At 38.3% G+C, this 17173-nt stretch overlaps 1 protein-coding gene across 1 annotated transcript; it reads right to left on the bottom strand.

Moving 5' to 3' along the window:
• Positions 1–590: 590 nt before the first annotated feature.
• LOC102507097 (olfactory receptor 2T6) lies at positions 591–1595 on the bottom strand. The gene has a single exon (XM_006189400.2). The coding sequence runs from the start codon at positions 1593–1595 to the stop codon at positions 636–638; it is 960 nt and encodes a 319-aa protein (XP_006189462.1). The 3' UTR covers positions 591–635.
• Positions 1596–17173: the final 15578 nt, after the last annotated feature.

The following is a 17173-nucleotide window of genomic DNA, read 5'->3' as shown; positions in this document are numbered from 1 at the left end:
ATGATAGCTTAAACAATAGTTTAGCAATAAAACAGAATCACAGGGCTCCTAGTTCTTCCTCAAGTACACACCAATTCTTTGAGTTCTGCAGAAACTAAGACCCTTACCCAGGCAGAGAATGGTGACTACAATGCTAATCACAAGCATGTAGACCCCAGACTGGTTGGAACAAGAAAGTTGATGATTAAGATTCCCAAAACGTGACCCTGTCACCTCAACACCAACACATCAGAAGAATGTCTATGAACTTATCATGCACCCTGGTACCCTCACCTTTAAGTTGCCTTTAAAAACCCTTGCCCCAGAGCCATCAGGAGTTTTGTTCTTTTGAGTGCTAGATGCCCATTCTCCTGGATTGGTGGCCTGTGATAAATGCTGCAGGCTCCTTCACCACAACCTGGTTTCAGTAGACTGGCTTTGCTGCATGTTGGGCAAGCAGACTTGAGTTTGGCTCGGTAATGTTTATAGCATTCTTGCATTATTAAAGCACAGATGTTACAGTGGCTTCACATTTTTGATAAGAGTACTGTTGATGGACCTTTTGACATAACTGGCATTGGTTGCTGCAAGCATTATCCGTAGTATCCATGGCATAACCCCATTCCCCCCTGAGCAGGCATGGAGAATTTAGATTGTCAAAATTCTCCTACTGTCCCACCACAGGGCCCTCGACATCTTGCCAAAACCCTCCTAAAGGCCCCAGTCACATCTCTGTTTCTCAGGCTGTAGATGAGAGGGTTTAGCAAGGGAGTGAGGATAGTGTAGAAGGCAGAGAAGACCTTGTCTTTGATTGGGGTGTGGTATGATTGGGGAAGCATGTATGTGTACAGGGCAGCCCCATAGAACAACATCACCACCATCATATGTGAGGAGCAGGTGGCAAAGGCCTTCTTCTTCCCTTCTGCTGACTTCATCTGGTGCACCGTGATGAGAACCCTGGTGTAGGACGCGAGCACCACAGAGAAGGGGATAAGCAGCATCACAACACAGCAAAGGTACATCACCATTTCATAGGCAGCTTTGTCACCACAAGCCAGCCTCAGCATGGTGGGTGCCTCACAGAAGAAGTGATTGATCTTGCGCGAAGCACAGAACGGGAGACTCATGGTGATAGGCGTGAGGAGGAAGCTGTCCAGAGTACCACCAAACCAAGAGCTGGCCAAGATTATCCAACAGACCCGAGGGCTCATGAGAGCAGAATAGCGGAGGGGATTGCAGATGGCCACGTATCGGTCATAGGCCATGAGTCCCAGCAGGAAAAATTCAGCCCCTACAAGGCCCATATAGAGGAAGTACTGGGCTGTACAGGCAACGAAGGAAATGGTCCTCTTGTCCATGAGATAATCGACCAGCATCTTGGGAACAATGGTGGAGATATACATCATGTCAATGAGAGAGAGGTGGCTGAGCAGGAAGTACATGGGGGTGTGGAGGTGAGGGTCCACGTGGATCAGGAAGATCATGACCCCGTTAGCTATCATGGCCATGAAGAAGATGGCACAAATGATGTTGAAAAGGAAACCAGAGGCTTTATTGTTAGTGAAGAGCCCTGTGAGGGTGAAGTCACTGAAAAATGTCTCATTTTCTTCATCCATGATGTTGAGTTGGACCTGGAGGGATAAGAAAAGAAGTCTGGGCTTAATGAAAACTGTGGTAGGTAAAATGAACCATTAAAAATGTCTGTACAAGCATGACTGAATTAAAATGTTTTATATAACTGATATCAAGAATATTGTTTTTTGAGTGTGAGGGGGGGTGAGTTTGCAGCTTCCTCATTGTGGTTATTTCTTCTTATTGGAGAGCAGTTCTAAAGTTTGGTCCCCATGGCATGAAGATATCTGGTCATCTGGCAATTAACACTTGGTTTAAGCAAGTTTAATTATTGTTTCAGAACATCTGGGCCACAGAGAGGATCTTCCCCTGGAGTTGGCTCCATTTATTTGAAATGTGGATACTACTGCAAAACAATTGATTTAATCATTTCAAATAAACCTACAGTTCAGTAAGATGTTTCACTGAATTGGGAATTTTTGTGACAATTTTAAAACCAATCAACCTCATCAGGAAATAACCATTAAGTTGTAGATATGATTGAAAACTATAACGAACTGTAATGAATTGGATCACAGCATTGTCCATCTGACTATTTATCAGTCACTCATCCTTATTTGTATCTTCACTCATTTGTCGATTTTTCAATCAATCACACACTAACCTTTAGTTATGGCGAACAACGTGTACAGTGTTTCTAAGTCTAGTGTTACTGCTGCAAACAGAAGAGGAAATGTTTCATGTGAGTTATGGATTTAGTTGTGGGAGAATGAGAGTGAATTAATAAAGGACAATGATGGGTAGTAAGAAATGCTACAAGGAAAAAGTTTACCAGGGATAATGAAGGATGACAACTGAGCAGTCCTGTGAAAGTTAAAGGGAAGGGTATTCCTGCAGACTGAAGAGCAAATTTAAAATCCCTAAAGCAGAAAGGAGCTTATTATATTCAAGACATTTCATGCAGAACATCATGAATGAGGAGGGTAGTGAGGTGTCTGAGGTCAGATTTTTAAGATGTGTTAGCCAAGGCAAAGGGTCAAAATTATTTTTAAATATCTGTTGAGAATTAAGATGCAATTGACAGCTTGTAACCATCTGTTTAACATTCAAACACATGTTCATTCTGATTTTTTCTTTTTCAGTTTCCCTTTTGTGCATTTGAGCCAATGATTCTTCCCCTTTATTCTGCAGTTTTGTGGACTTTGAAGGCTTCACAACAGGAGAAATTCCATCCAGGTTAGTCTGGGGCAGTCGAGGTTACATCTTCTGTCCCTGGGTCCTATCTGGTTTAGCGTGAGTCCTGCCCCCTTTCGCTCTCAAGAGCATCCTAATTTGGTCAGTCATAAGCCTTAGACGTGGTACCTGAAAGAAGTGTCTGAAGGACCATGTTGGGTACAGGGTAGCAGGAAACCCTGCAAGGTCTCAATGGCTGGAGGGAAATCCACACTACAGGCGGTACATTTGCATATTGAATATATAATGAGAATAAAGGAATCCCTTTCAAAAATTCCCCATTAGCTTCACCATTTACCAGTCTTCAAAGGCCAGATCTAATTTGTGAATTACTTGGGTGGGGGTGCATAATAATAACCACTGCAAACATGAGTTGTTCTATAGGAAGGAGCAGGTAATGTAACCATAAGTGAGTGGAGCTGACAGCCAAGTTGCTGGTCTAGGAGCAGCATTTTGAAGTAAGGGTTCTCTATGGTTCCAGTTCCTTGACCTATAATTAAGGGTCATCCTTTCTTCACCATGTACATGGTTTGGCCTCTGTTCCCCCATCTTCTCTGTAATGACAGAAATGACACAATTTGCAAGGTCTAAATCAGTTAGCACACATCAGTAAGCTGGTACCTCAAATGCGTTACCTGCCTAATAAAAACTATTGTCCATATTACTAGATACACTTGAATTGTCAGTAATATGTGAATCAAAAAGGAAGATATTCTGAAACGTGTTAATGGGGAATAAACATTAACATATATCCAGATATTTGTATAGGTGAAACAAAATTGAGAAGTATAGAGAAGAAATTGCAAACTGTTCCTTACAGTGGACACTGAATTCAGTTTAAACAGATATGTTTAAAAGGAATGTAAATATGATTACAAACTTGCTCGAATTCAAAATAATGCTTAACAACAAAGATCTATTGCAAGGTATGAAAATGTAATTAAAGTGGGGGCGGGTATAGCTCAGTGGTAGAATGCATGCTTAGCATGCACGAGGTCCTGGGTTCAGTCCCCGGTACCTTTGTTAAATAAATAAATACATACATATATACGTAAATACATAAACAAAGCAACCTAAATCTCCCCTCCCAAAAGAACAAAAACAAACAGAAAATGTAATGAAAATTTTATATAAAACAGATTCAGTTTACATAGGATGGAAAATTAGGGAGTACCAGAATGTAGCTTGCATGAAGTTATTTTTTTATTCATTCATTCCACTATTTATTGTGATCTGTTGGTGGAGGAGCTATGATACAACAACAATGTACCCTCTATCTCGGAACATATATTCTAACGGAAGGGACTGATGGTAAATAAACATGCAACCATCAAGAGTTTAACATGTTCCTCTCAGCAAACGAGCCAGAGAAGATAGATTTTCTCACTCATGACTGGAACAAAAGAGAGCTACAAGGAAAAGCACAATTCTGAAAAGCACTAACAAAACCAGGCCGAGTATTAAAGTGAGACACGAGGATGTGTGTGTGTGTTCAAAAAACACTAGAAAATTACATAATATAAAAAGGCAGGAGGTAAAAGCATATAATGAGATTAGACAGGAAACAGCTAATTCGATATCAACATATGGGGTAGAAACACTTCCTTTTGAAGAAGAGGCTCACTCTTTAAGGAAGCAAATCAGAAAAAGTACCAAACAGAAAAAGACAGACTGAAAAGATGCAAAAAAAAAAAAAAAAAAGAATGAATATAAAAATATAATATAAGTCAATACTATAGATGGAGAAAAGAGATAATTCTATTATTCACGTTATAAATGGAGATATTTTATGTGTTTAATATGTTCTATTAGTTTCTAAAGGACAATCTTTTAAGGTAAAATATGTTAGAATTATGAAATAATGGTAGGTTTAAATCTAATTTAAAATATATAGATATATGCCAACCACTACTCAGGGCAAAAAGACACTCAAACTTGTACTTAAATCAAGTATACTATGAATGTAAGCCTATAGGACATAGCCAAAGAGGTACTCAGACAAAATTGTATAGCACTCAATAAAGCATTTTTATATGAAAAATATGTGGTGTAAATAAAGGTTTAACATAGTAAGTTAGAAATATATCCACAAAATAAATTTAAAGATGAGGAAGAGAATATACCAGTTTTAAATAGATATTCATGGATTCTAAAATGCATAGACTGCATATATAAAGAGATGATTCTTTAAAATTGAAACAAAGTAGACCAACTTCTGACTATGCTAATGATATTTGGGGGAAAAAAAAGGATGAGATTAAGAATTAAGAATGAATTAAGAATGAGAAAAATAGCAAAATATTTATGATAGGATGTTATTTCAACATTGTATTAATATAGTGAATATTTCGATAAAGATTAGTTTCAAATATACTCTAGATATGTGTCTATAGGCATAATATGCATGTATAACTATAAATAAATACAATGCATATATATCCAAATTGCTAAGAAAAATGGTAACAAGATCCACAAAATTTGGAAAAAATTAAGTAAAATATTTTAATAGAGCTATGTGTCCCTCAAGTTCCTAGTTTAGAAAGCATTCTATAAAAATCTTCTAAGAACAGAGAATTTCAAAATTGTTGCAGTGTGTAGAAAGATATGGGTTTTATCCCCATTTATTTTATAAATCTGTATAGCTTGCAAAACACAGTCCTTCCTAATTGTAAGTCAATTTCACTTATACATGTAGATTAAAATTCCCCAAATTAATATGTCATTAAACCCAGCAATACGTTAAGAATAGCACATCTAAGAACCGGTTCATATAAGCCCACTCCTCTTTCTTAAAGCCCTTCAAGTCTCTGCATTGTTTGTGAGCTACAGGTAAAAGTACCGAATGTGGTTTGCCTGGCCCTCAGTGGCTTGGACCCTTGGCCCTCTGCTTTCCAGGGATCCGTCAATTCCTGGCTCTTACCTCCCAGAAACTAGCCTGACTCAGGAGCGCCCCCTGCCCGGAACACAATTCTCCCCACTTCATCTGGTTTCTCTGGCCTCTGTTTTTAGTTCACGTGTGTACTTTCCTCAGAGAGGACCCTCTCTGGTGTCAGTGACAGCATAAAATGCCCTAATTACATGTTAACATACTGTTCATAATAACAAAGATGTTAACAAATATCTGTACATAATATTAACAGAAATGCTGAAATAGCTGGTAATGGGCCAAACTTGGAGAAACGTGTAAAACTAATAAAATGCAATTCTAATTAAAATCCCAATAGGAATTTTTCTGGAGAAACTTGGTAAAATGGTTCTAAATTTTGATCTGATAGAACGAGGATGTGCTAACTGTCCAGAGGGAACAATGTTACAAAATGGCAATATTCAACCTCTGTGGGGACCAATGAAAAATGCAGAGACTGAACAACTGGATAAAAAAGCGTGTTTAGAAATAAACGCCCCTAGCCCCTGCAAAAAAAAAAAAAAAAAAAAAAAAAAAAACGCACTACAGATTATAGCACATTGGTAAATGTTGCACATACGATTTTTTAAAAGATGGATTTCAGAATGCGTATACAAAAATGAAAGAAAACAATACGTCACCCTAAAAGATGCATCATTGACATAAAAGTTATCTTGAGCTGAAGGCAATTAAAAGTAGCAAACTCGGGAACAGCTCTTCTTTTCTTTCTAAAGGCAGAATACACATTCTATTATTGGAGACAGACTCAGCAGGAAACTGCAAACCTTATTCATTTCCTCCCTTATATTATACTCCCACAGCTTGCCACTCACAGAAGCATAAAACTGCTTCCCTTAGTCTTACTATTTTTCTACAAATGTATTTTTCTTCGCTGAAGATGCTACATATGCCACAGTTCTAAGCCAATGGCTTTGAGTTACTTTTGTGTTGAGATTTCTCCTGTGTGGTAAGCTACATGTATTAATAATTTGTTTTTCTTTTATTAATACATCTTTTTGTTGAAGCGCCCCAGCTGAAGACCTAACACTGGTAAAGCATTGCCTTCTTTATAGAGACAAGAAAATTGCACCCTAGAGATAAAGAATACAACTTTTCTTTGAACTCACAATCTTTAGCCCAGGTGACTCCAAAAACTTAAATAAAAGAAATCAATACATTTCTAAAATGAAGCTTTTATGTAATGTTTGAAGCTCTTTAACAAAGAAACCTTGTTTTGGAATCAGAAAAAAAAATATGTTTAAAGAATGACAGTAACATTTTAGGGTTTTCAACGCGAAGTGGACTCATGCAGTCCCACACATTGCTAGTGTAAGGATAAATTAAAACAAAATTTCTGGAAGTGTCTGGCAATACTTATCAATTTTTAAAAGATATACACTCTAATGTTATGAATTTGTTTTAAGGAAATATATAGTACGAAGATGTGATTATATGCAAATGCGTTAATCATCGTTTTGATTGTGAAAATAAACTGAACACGATGTAAGCAATCAACATCACCAGACTGACAAAATTAAACATTATACTCCTTACCTTGGACCCTTTGATACTAATAATGTAGATTAGTTTTCCTGTCGTGTAAATATGTGCATAATATATTTTTGAGTAAAAAAAACACATTAATATTCTTTTACGGAAATATGTATGCCTAGAAAAACTTTCATCACCCATAGTTGGTTTAGTGAGTTTTGCACTCAGACAGGGAAGAATGAAACCGAGGGCAGAAATCAGGCTTAAAGTAGAACAACCCACAGGAGGTGCTGAATTGAATGGAGATTGAAGAATCAGGAAGACATTTTACCAGAACATCTTAGAGTCTGGTTTATTTTACTTACAGTGTACGATGCACTTTGTATGTCATGCTTTTCCAAATCAGATAGACTCTGATGATCAGAGTTCCATGACACTTTCAATCTCTTTGTGATGCTCTTAAATTTCTGATGAGGAAGAACACTGCTCCCCATTTGCGCCCATGACATGTCTTCAACTTGTTTCCACAGCTCACGGCTTTCTGCCCAATGTTTTCGTTTGTTGTGTATTTCTTGCGTTCCAGATACAGTGTGAGATTTTTGACAGTCGAGTCATCTTCCAAATGGTCTTTATAGTCATGGCCATTAGCGCAGTCTTGCACTTACTAGGTGGTCTGTATATCAACAGATTACTCCAAAAACGTAATGATTCCTATGGCTAATATTTTCCCATTTCAGGCTTGTACGTGAGGGGACAAAGGATGTGACTATTTGCTTTTATAGCCTCTATGATATCACATGGTACCAAAGATCTAAATTCAAAGACCTCTTAAGTCAGAACAAAACTGGTCTGTGGAGAGGAAAGACAGCTTTGACGCCAAGCAGAAAGGTGACGGTGTTGGCCAAGGTGTTTCTGTCTAACATCAAAAGTTGTGTTAAGCCTGTGCTTTCAACACAGCTTGACTAACAACATCTGACCGACCGACAGCCACAACCATCTGGGAAGAGGGCTCCCATCTTCTGGGTGCTGCTGCCTGCTGTGTCCAGAACGGTTCACAAAATGCAATAAACATAACCAGATCATGAAATAGTGAGTGGCTCCATAGCAAAGCTAGCAGTGTTAATTACCATTTGATTATTTTTTGTGTGAAACAGTGATGCTGGTTTCAAACAAGTGAGTGGCTATTTTGTAATTGAAGCAACAGAAAACTTGAAGCCTAATCCAAGTGTTTCTATGATTATTTCTGCCCAACTGCTGACCCCACCCCATTTAACTGTAAATATTTCATTATTATGTGAAAAATAAATATTTAAGAGTGCTAAATGAATACTTTGCAAGTACTCAGAAATAGCTAAAATAGTAGTCTATGTTTTTTAGGTTTGACAACTAGGTTTTTGTCCACAGTTTTGGCTTTATTCAATTCAGTCAAAATTATTTGCCTCTACATCCCTGGATTCTATTTTATCCATTTCCAACCCAGTCTTCTAAAGGTAAAGCATCCTGTCTTCCTTATACTTCCACCAAAATTTCTAATTTCCAATACTATTCAATTTAATTATGTTTTCATCACCAAAGTCTTTGTGCTCCAAGCTTATGTAACAGCAAGTTTGAATATGCACAAAAAATGAATATGCAATAGACATGTAAATTGTCACAAACCAGTAAATTTATTATGAATTCTTCCTGGCCCCCATATGTATTATCCATGAGAGCCAAGAGGCTTTCTTACCCTGAGGATGGAGGTAAAAGCTGATGGCAATGTCTCACTTGCAGGTATAATATATTTAGAGAGAGGAATGTTAGTTAAAAGCAAGATTAGTTACGGACAACTTCACAAAAGATAAGACCTTAGAAACTGAAAGATAAAATGGAACCTCTTTGGTTTTCCTGTTTTCTGTCTCCACATTGGCTTCTTGCCTTCCTTGAAAAGACGACAGGAGATCCAGGTTGAAAGACCCAGAGAATCAAAACGGAGATTGTTAGTTAGAAGTATTTAAAGATGATCAATATAACTGAAGCCATGTATTTCATACTTCAGCGCCACAGACAATTTGGGGCACACAGCAGTAGGGAACTAAAGCAGGAAGAGTTTAAATAACCTTTAGAATGATACCATGACCATCCTGAGAGCTCTCATGGCGAGGTCTCCCTCTAAGAATCCAGAGGGGATATTAATTAAACTGATTTTGGTTGATCCTGAGAAATTTAACCCAAAAGTCTAAATGGCAAGCAAAGAAAGTGCTCTAAAGCTGAAAGGATTAGGCTGACTTCTCTCCAGTTTTTTTTTTTTTTCCCAATCAGCTTGAGATCAGCTGTTTTCTGAATGTTTCATCACATCACATTATGTATTTTATTCCCCTGGAGAGCAAATTAGTAATAGTGGGAAAACCAGCAAAGTAAGGAGAAAAGTTTTTTTATGTGGTCATTTTTTTTTTCTCACTTCCGTAACAATCATGAACTCTAATTCTTACATTTTTTTTTCTTTTGTGAAGCAACTTTCTGATATGGATCATTCGTTGACTAAATGATAGCAAAACAACTTGTGTAATCGCAACATCACTGGCCAAATTTGTAAGAAAATCTATGGGGAAAGTTTTTGCCTATAAGAATCCAATTTACAGAAATGATTGTCATCAAACCCTCTTGAATGCCTGGTCAAACATCAAGTTGATGAACATTGCTTTATCCTAGATTAGAAGTCAGAGTGAAACTTTTGTTTAAAAAAAATAAGCCTTTGCTTTATTTTTTAAAGCAAAAATTCATGTGAAAAATTTGAAAAAATATGGACAATACTTCATCACCTTAACACATAAAGCAAAGTGTGCCAGTCAACTGGAAAGTTTAGACATGCTCATTCTTTTTTTTTCTGACAACATCATACTCAGGTCTGGGATGAATACTTCCTGTGACCACCTGAAATGGGAAGTGTAATAATCAGGGACAGTAAATAAAACAATATTAATATCACCTGTCATTCCACCAAAGAACCAGTGTTATATTTTGTTGTATATGCTTAGGAATGGATGGAACTTAGCTAGGTTATATTATTCAGTGTATATTTACTTTCTCTTTACTGTATATCGTAACTAGTGCTGCCACCTGCAATCTGACTTCAATGGTTTCATGGTAAAGAGAAACGATTGTAACTAGTTTCCCAGGCTGAGTTCATATTTTGGCCATTGTGCACAGCAGGGCATTGGATAACTGTACAGAAATAGTTGTGTTCAAATCTACTTCTTTAGAAGAGTTTTCAAGAAGTGGAGTTGCTAATACACCAGTATATATACATATTTTTTTCTAATACACCACTGTTTTTTCTAATACACCACTACTAACTCATGAGTCAAGGGATAGAAATCTATATTGCTAAATAAACCCCAAGATGAATTTTATAACACTTAGTAGAAATATACGACAAGAGTGTCTATTTCACCACCCTTGTGTGGGGTTTTCTCTGCTGATTCCGGTATATATGCATGTATATGTGCATGTATGTGCATTTGTAGACCAGAATTTCTGTAAAACAACTAAAACGGATGTAGCAACACCACCGCCATCATCACTTTCATCATTACAATGTGAACCCTGGGTATAAAGTATTCCATTCCGTATTTTAAACTAATCAATCATCATCCCTTGATATGGTCAGTTTCTCTCTGGGGACATCAGCCTATGAGTTACGGGATGAATCCTTGCTGTGACCATGGGAAGAAAGTAAGGAAATGTCAACGGGGTATTATATGATGAAGTTATCATTATTTTATATGAAGAAATTGAGATTACTGATCTGAACAGACAGATCAACCAAAAAACCAAATTTAAAGTGTGTACTGTGTGCCAGGCATTATATTAGGAATCACTGACATACTAGTAATCAAAATATAAACAGTCGGTGGCTAATTGGAGCTAAGAGACTTGGGATGAGGCTCACATTAGTAAATGCATTCAAAGTGACTAGTTGTTATTATCACTAATTTATGTTATTACCAACACGATGACTGTTTTACGCTAAGGAAATATGTGCCTTTCAGTTTTTACTACCCGGAAGTAAATCTTGAAACTCCAGGTCATTATATTAATCGAAGTTGGTCAGGGGAGAGACACTGAATTATAAAGAAAAACTTGTTTTTCCTTATTTATTTTTAAAAATATTTTTTCTTGATCTTGTGATACATTTGTGAATCAGGTACAGTGCAAACATACAAAAGAAACTGCTAGAATGATATGGAAATAATGAAGCACTGATGCAATAAAGTTAAAATTTTTTTGAAATGAATTCAATGCACAATGTATTCACATTGACAAAGAACAAAAAAATGTAAAGAATAATATTTGATTTTAAAAGAATGATAAATCCTTATTAGAAGTACTGAAAATAAAGTAGAACATTAAGTAAAAAGACTACAAACGTTATTGAAATTCTCAAATATATGCAAACAAAAAAGTATCTAATATGATAGAACATCAATGGAAAAAAAGCCAAACATCTAGCAAATATAAATGTTGTAATTGTCTTCTAAATGTGATTTAAGTTTATTTGCTGTTAAGTTATTTGCTGTTAAGTAAGTTGCCACTGGGTTCAGTTAATTTTCAAAGGCTTGGATCGGATCCTTCAAATCCTACATTTTCTGAAATAGGTCATGAATGTGAGTGAACTAATGCAAAAATGGTAAAGGACCAAAATATTCGAATCTTGTAGACACTTTTTATGTTGAAGAAAACAAAGGTTCTATGTCATTTTGGAGACGAGGGAATACACAAGAGAAATCACATCAAGTTTCCACCCATATTTGCCAAGCTTGGGCAGAGAATGTACATCTCTTTGATTTAATTTGTGATCCATCTATGCCGTGCAGTTTTTTTTTCCCCCAGTAATTAAAATAAGCCAAAAATATTGAAGGAGAATGAGAATCAGTTATGCTTTTTTTCCTTAAACCTAGTGCTGAATTAAAAGCAACTGTAGTGAGAAATACTGAACACGCTGGGAATTTCTGTAAGATTTATAGGAGGAAGGGTTCACAGATGTTGTCACTGACTTGAACAGAATTTCAACTTTTCTGGCTTATCTTTCCCTTCCCCGTCACGCTGATCTGATGGAGGGTGATGAGGAGGGATGGAGGAGGTGTAGGGGATGGAGGATAAGGGCATGATGCAAACCCACAGTGCTGGTGGTCCTTGTGCAGACAGCAAGGCAAACTCCCGCTGCCCAACGGCCGCTCTGGTTCTGGGCCTTTCTGAGCACAGGCTGGGAAGGTGGGCTTGGGCAAGTAACTTCAATTTTCTGAGTCTTAGCTTTGTCTCCTTTAAGGAGGAAGGAGGGAATAATGATGATAATGATAATGATGATGATAATGATAATGATGATGATAACCTCCCGGTGCTCTTATAAAGGTAGGCAGGTTCCCGTACACACACGTCGTAAGAGAGTCCAAGACAGATGCTGAAAACATTTTTGTTGGGTGGCCACTGATTCTGCTTGTGTAGTTTTTAAATGATCCCCATTTTTTAATGTGTATTATCAGATTAAGTTCCTACAAAAAACTTACACATTAAATACATGTCCTCGTTTTTTAGAAAACTAAGGCTCAGAGAAGATATTTTTCATCCAATATTTCAGACTGAGAGGTCAAATGAATTGCTAAAATTGCCCTGCGAATACACAGTAAAGGCAGGTTAAGAAGGCAGTGGTTTTAAGTCCAAGGATATTGTTGGTTTATTCATGAATTAAGGGAAAAGACTTCCTTGAGAAAACTGGAAAGCTGAAAATCAGAACAACAACGACATCAAAAAAATGCACTAAACCCTGCACGAAGCATTTTCTGCAGGAGAGCCCTCCTGCATCCCGAGACGTCCCAGGCTTTGCCTAGGAGCAGCAGCAGCAGCAGTCACGTCCCCAGCCACTAGGTGACAGCACTGCCAAGTCCTCACTGGTCCCCCCAGGGGCAGAGGTGACTCCTCTTCCAGCCCAGGTGGGTCTGGGTCCTGTTCTCACTCTGCTCTGCAGGAGGGGTGCTGGGAGACCAGGACAAACACCTCTGAGATAGAGGGCACTTGTCCTGTGGATGGTAAGGATGCTCAGATGCCTGCATTGGCTGCAGAGCTCAGAACTCTTTCCAGGATGGGTGACCCCTGCAGAGCTCAGGAAGCAAGCATCCTGGAGGGGATTTTCCCATAAGGTCTTCGAGGGCTGGGGAAGGGAAGGGACCTGAAGAGAAGGAATATCTTCACTGGGCTGCCTAACTAAGAAATCACTGTCCAGGTGGAGACATCATTGAAAGTCAACAGCAGACTTGGCTAACAGGGACAAGGACAGGCTGGACAGAGACACCAATAAGGCCAGGGTGTTTCTACAGTGTGAGGTCACCAATCACTCTGAGGATAGACCCAGAGGCAGCGGATGCATCCTGTCCCAGTTCAGCCAGTTGCTACACAGCTGGGGACATATGACTTTAATGTCTCATCTGCAACAAAAGGGCAATAAGGATCTATTTGAGATGCCCCATCTTTGTGCCTACCTTGCTCTTAGAGTAGCAAGATTGATGTGGACTTAACATAACAGCATCTCCATAGCAGTGAGGAGGTACCTTTTAAGAGAATCAGTTCGTTCTAGAGAGAGCATCGTTCATCCAATAAGCATTGAAGTTGAGAAGCAGGCAAAGGGTTGAGATCAAAGTACAAAAAAAAAAAAAAAAAAAAAAAAGACCCACATGATCTCTGCTGTCTGGAGCCTTCCTGATGGATGAAAAGATGAACAAAATGTTTGTCAGGCAGCCTTGAAGGGGAGTCTTTAGATGAGGATTCTGGCCAGAGGTCACTCGGGATGGGAGAGCTCTCTAGGGAGGGGATTTGAAGCTGACACTGAGGGACACGTTGCATCTGTGAAGAGTACAAGTGTAAAAGGGACAACGGGCAGGGTGGGCACCCCAAGTGCAGAGAGCATGCAAGGGGTCCAGAGGGACAGATGTGGGTGTCTTCCAGAAGTTTGGGGAAGACAATGAGTTTGGTCTTGGATAGATGGTGCTGGGGAAAGGACAAAGTGACCTTGAGAAGAGTAGGAAGGACACTCCAGGAAAAGGAAATCTACTAGTCACTGGATTCAGGGTCCTATTTATACAGTACTTGAACATTTTCCCTGAATAAAACTCCCCACAGGCCTTGAGAAAACCTGTGAAAACAGCCTTATCTGGCTTATTCTACATGGGGATTCTATCTTGCCTGTGAAACATCCTTGATTCCAATAACCCTTTGAATGGGGCCATTTCCTCTTTTATTCCTCGCCTCCCATTTTCTCTTGATTCATTTCAATTAGACTGTTGTCCCCATCCCTCCTCTGAGGCCACTCCCCAAAATCCACAATGACAACATCATTTCCCAATACAATGCTAAATTTTCAGTGTTCATCCTTCTTAACCAATGAGCAGAACTGGGTCTCCTGGATCTGCCCACACCGCTTAGAACACTAACTTCACTTGATTTCTGGGATTTATCACTCTCTTTCTTCTCCTTCTTCATCAGAATCTCTTCTTTTGGTTACTTTTGCTGGAAAAGCAGGGTTGGTCAACACTACTCCTGACTGGGTTTCTGCTGAGAGGGAACAGCTGCTGTCTGCAATTTGGGGACACCGTGTTGGCATTGACATGGTCTTCCCAATGTACCTTTGTCTGTGAAGTTCCCTACAAGGGCGTTTAGTAAATTCCAGGTCCCTTACATGCCACAGAATTTTGTGGGGATACCTGAATGTGTGTGTGTGTGTGTGTGTGTGTATTTTAGTGGAACTGCGTAGTTCTTATAAATTCGTCATAGAGGTTATGGAACATTCTATTTTGAACACATCTATAACTTGTGGCTCTAAAAACATATTTAAATAAATTATTTCTGTTTGATAGAGTAATTAAAAGAAACCTTTGGGGGAACATGGTTCCATACCACTTTTTGTTCTACTTTGTTCCGTTTGGTTCTCTATGTCTCTACGGTGTTGTAAATGGAACCATCAAATGTGTATCATTGTGGTTCAGCAAATTGAGGGATGATGCTAGTTTTTAATTAATTTAAACTTATAATGCATATTTATTGATTCAGTTTTACTGCATCAAACTTATAGGGAATTGATTTTCTAAAATTGTTTCCCAAAACACTGCAAGATGTTTATTTTACAGTCACGAATCTACTGTGTCAAGAGGAAGAGGGAATATGTACTTTTGAAACAGTAAGTTGGACACAGCCAACTGGAAAATGGAAGACACGAAACCGTGTCTGTGGTTTTTACGCAACAGGTTCACCAAGGCCGCTCTTACCCCAAATATTCTCCCTCCCAGTTCCTTTGTTGTTGAAGCGGGACTCATGCCACTTAGATCAACACCACTCAGCTCCCATCCTCACTCGCCTCACCTCCCTGTCTCCAGTGTCAGAGTTCCCCTGTTGATTACCACCGATTTAGCATTTCAAAAATACAAATCTGACCATGTCACTGCTGTTTGTACAACTCTGGGTCACAGAAGGTCGAGAAATGAGTCTATAAAGTAAGGCAGGAAAGGAGGAGCTATTGGAGCAGTTAACTCTCCTGCCCGGGAATCTATCTGACCTTTGTTGACCCGGTTTCTTTTCTTTGCCCTTGAGTGAGTTCCCCTGACCCCAGCCACCTAAATTCATCCAAGGGTAACATCTGCTCACCATTCAACACTGAGTTCCAGGGTCTGCTCTCAAACTTTTGTTTATAAAATTTACATGTCACAGACAGAACTGATGTGTCTTTATGAGCTGTAACTTTTCTGCATGCATATCAAGTCATACCATGTATTTAATTGAATCTATTTGCATATAAAACTGTAGGTTCAAATTCCTTGGGAACAGCAACCATATAGCATTCAGATTTTAATCTCATTTAGCTATTATTTTGGGTTATAACATAGCATAGGAAATACTCATTAAATATTTGAATAAATGAGTTTGGATATTTGATATCCTGTCTCTCTTTCTTTGTGCGGTAAATTACATACTTCAAAACTCAGCTCAGATAGCACCTCATGGAAGGAAACTCCCCTAAGCTTTTCTGCCATTCAGAGTTTATAGTTTTTCCTCTGCCCCTTATGAAATTCTGCATTCTAAACTTACCACCTGGTGAGGACAATTAACCTCCCGCTAGATGCCTCCAGGGTTGGACCACGTGAAACAAGCTAGCCCAAACAAAGGTGGGCAGAGCAGGGATGGTCTCAGTAGTAATTAGCCACGTTGAAATGAACACGTATTGTAGACATTATGTCATTTACATTGTCACCAAACAGAAGACAAACCCAAAAGGGGGGTGACTGATATTTTAACTGTTTACATGGAATAATTACATATTTACATAAGAGCAGCATGACCAAGAACGGTAAAAGCAACAGCCACATACTCTTTACCCAGACTCACCACTTACTGACTTTGTACCATTTTGCTTCACCATTCCTCCCCATCAAATCAGTTACATAGCATCTCATGACCTTTTTCCTTTAAATATTTTTATTATGTGTTTCCTAAGAATATAGATATTCATCTATAAAGTCATAGTGTAGTTATCAACTTTAGTACATGTAACATCAATACAGTATGATTATATAATACATTTTGAACGAAGAAGGATTCAAAAATTGAAGAGTTTTCTTGTACAGGAAAGGAATTCTTTTTTTTTTTTTTTTAACATTTTTTATTGATTTATAATCATTTGACAATGTTGTGTCAAATTCCAGTGTTGAGCACAATTTTTCAGTTATACATGAACATATATATATTCATTGTCACATTTTTTTCTCTGTGAGCTACCATAAGATCTTGTGTATATTTCCCTGTGCTGTACAGTATAATCTTGTTTATCTATTCTACATTTTGAAATCCCAGTCTATCCCTTCCCACCCCCTGCCCCCTTGGCAACCACAAGTTTGTATTCTATGTCTATGAGTCTGTTTCCGTTTTGTATCTATGCTTTGTTTGTTAGTTAGTTTGTTTGTTTTTTAAAAG

This window comes from Camelus ferus, chromosome 3 (assembly GCF_009834535.1).
Source record: "Camelus ferus isolate YT-003-E chromosome 3, BCGSAC_Cfer_1.0, whole genome shotgun sequence".
Classification (NCBI taxonomy): domain Eukaryota; kingdom Metazoa; phylum Chordata; class Mammalia; order Artiodactyla; family Camelidae; genus Camelus; species Camelus ferus.
The sequence above is the reverse complement of the archived record's forward strand: the minus strand, read 5'-3'. Positions and strand labels throughout refer to the sequence as shown.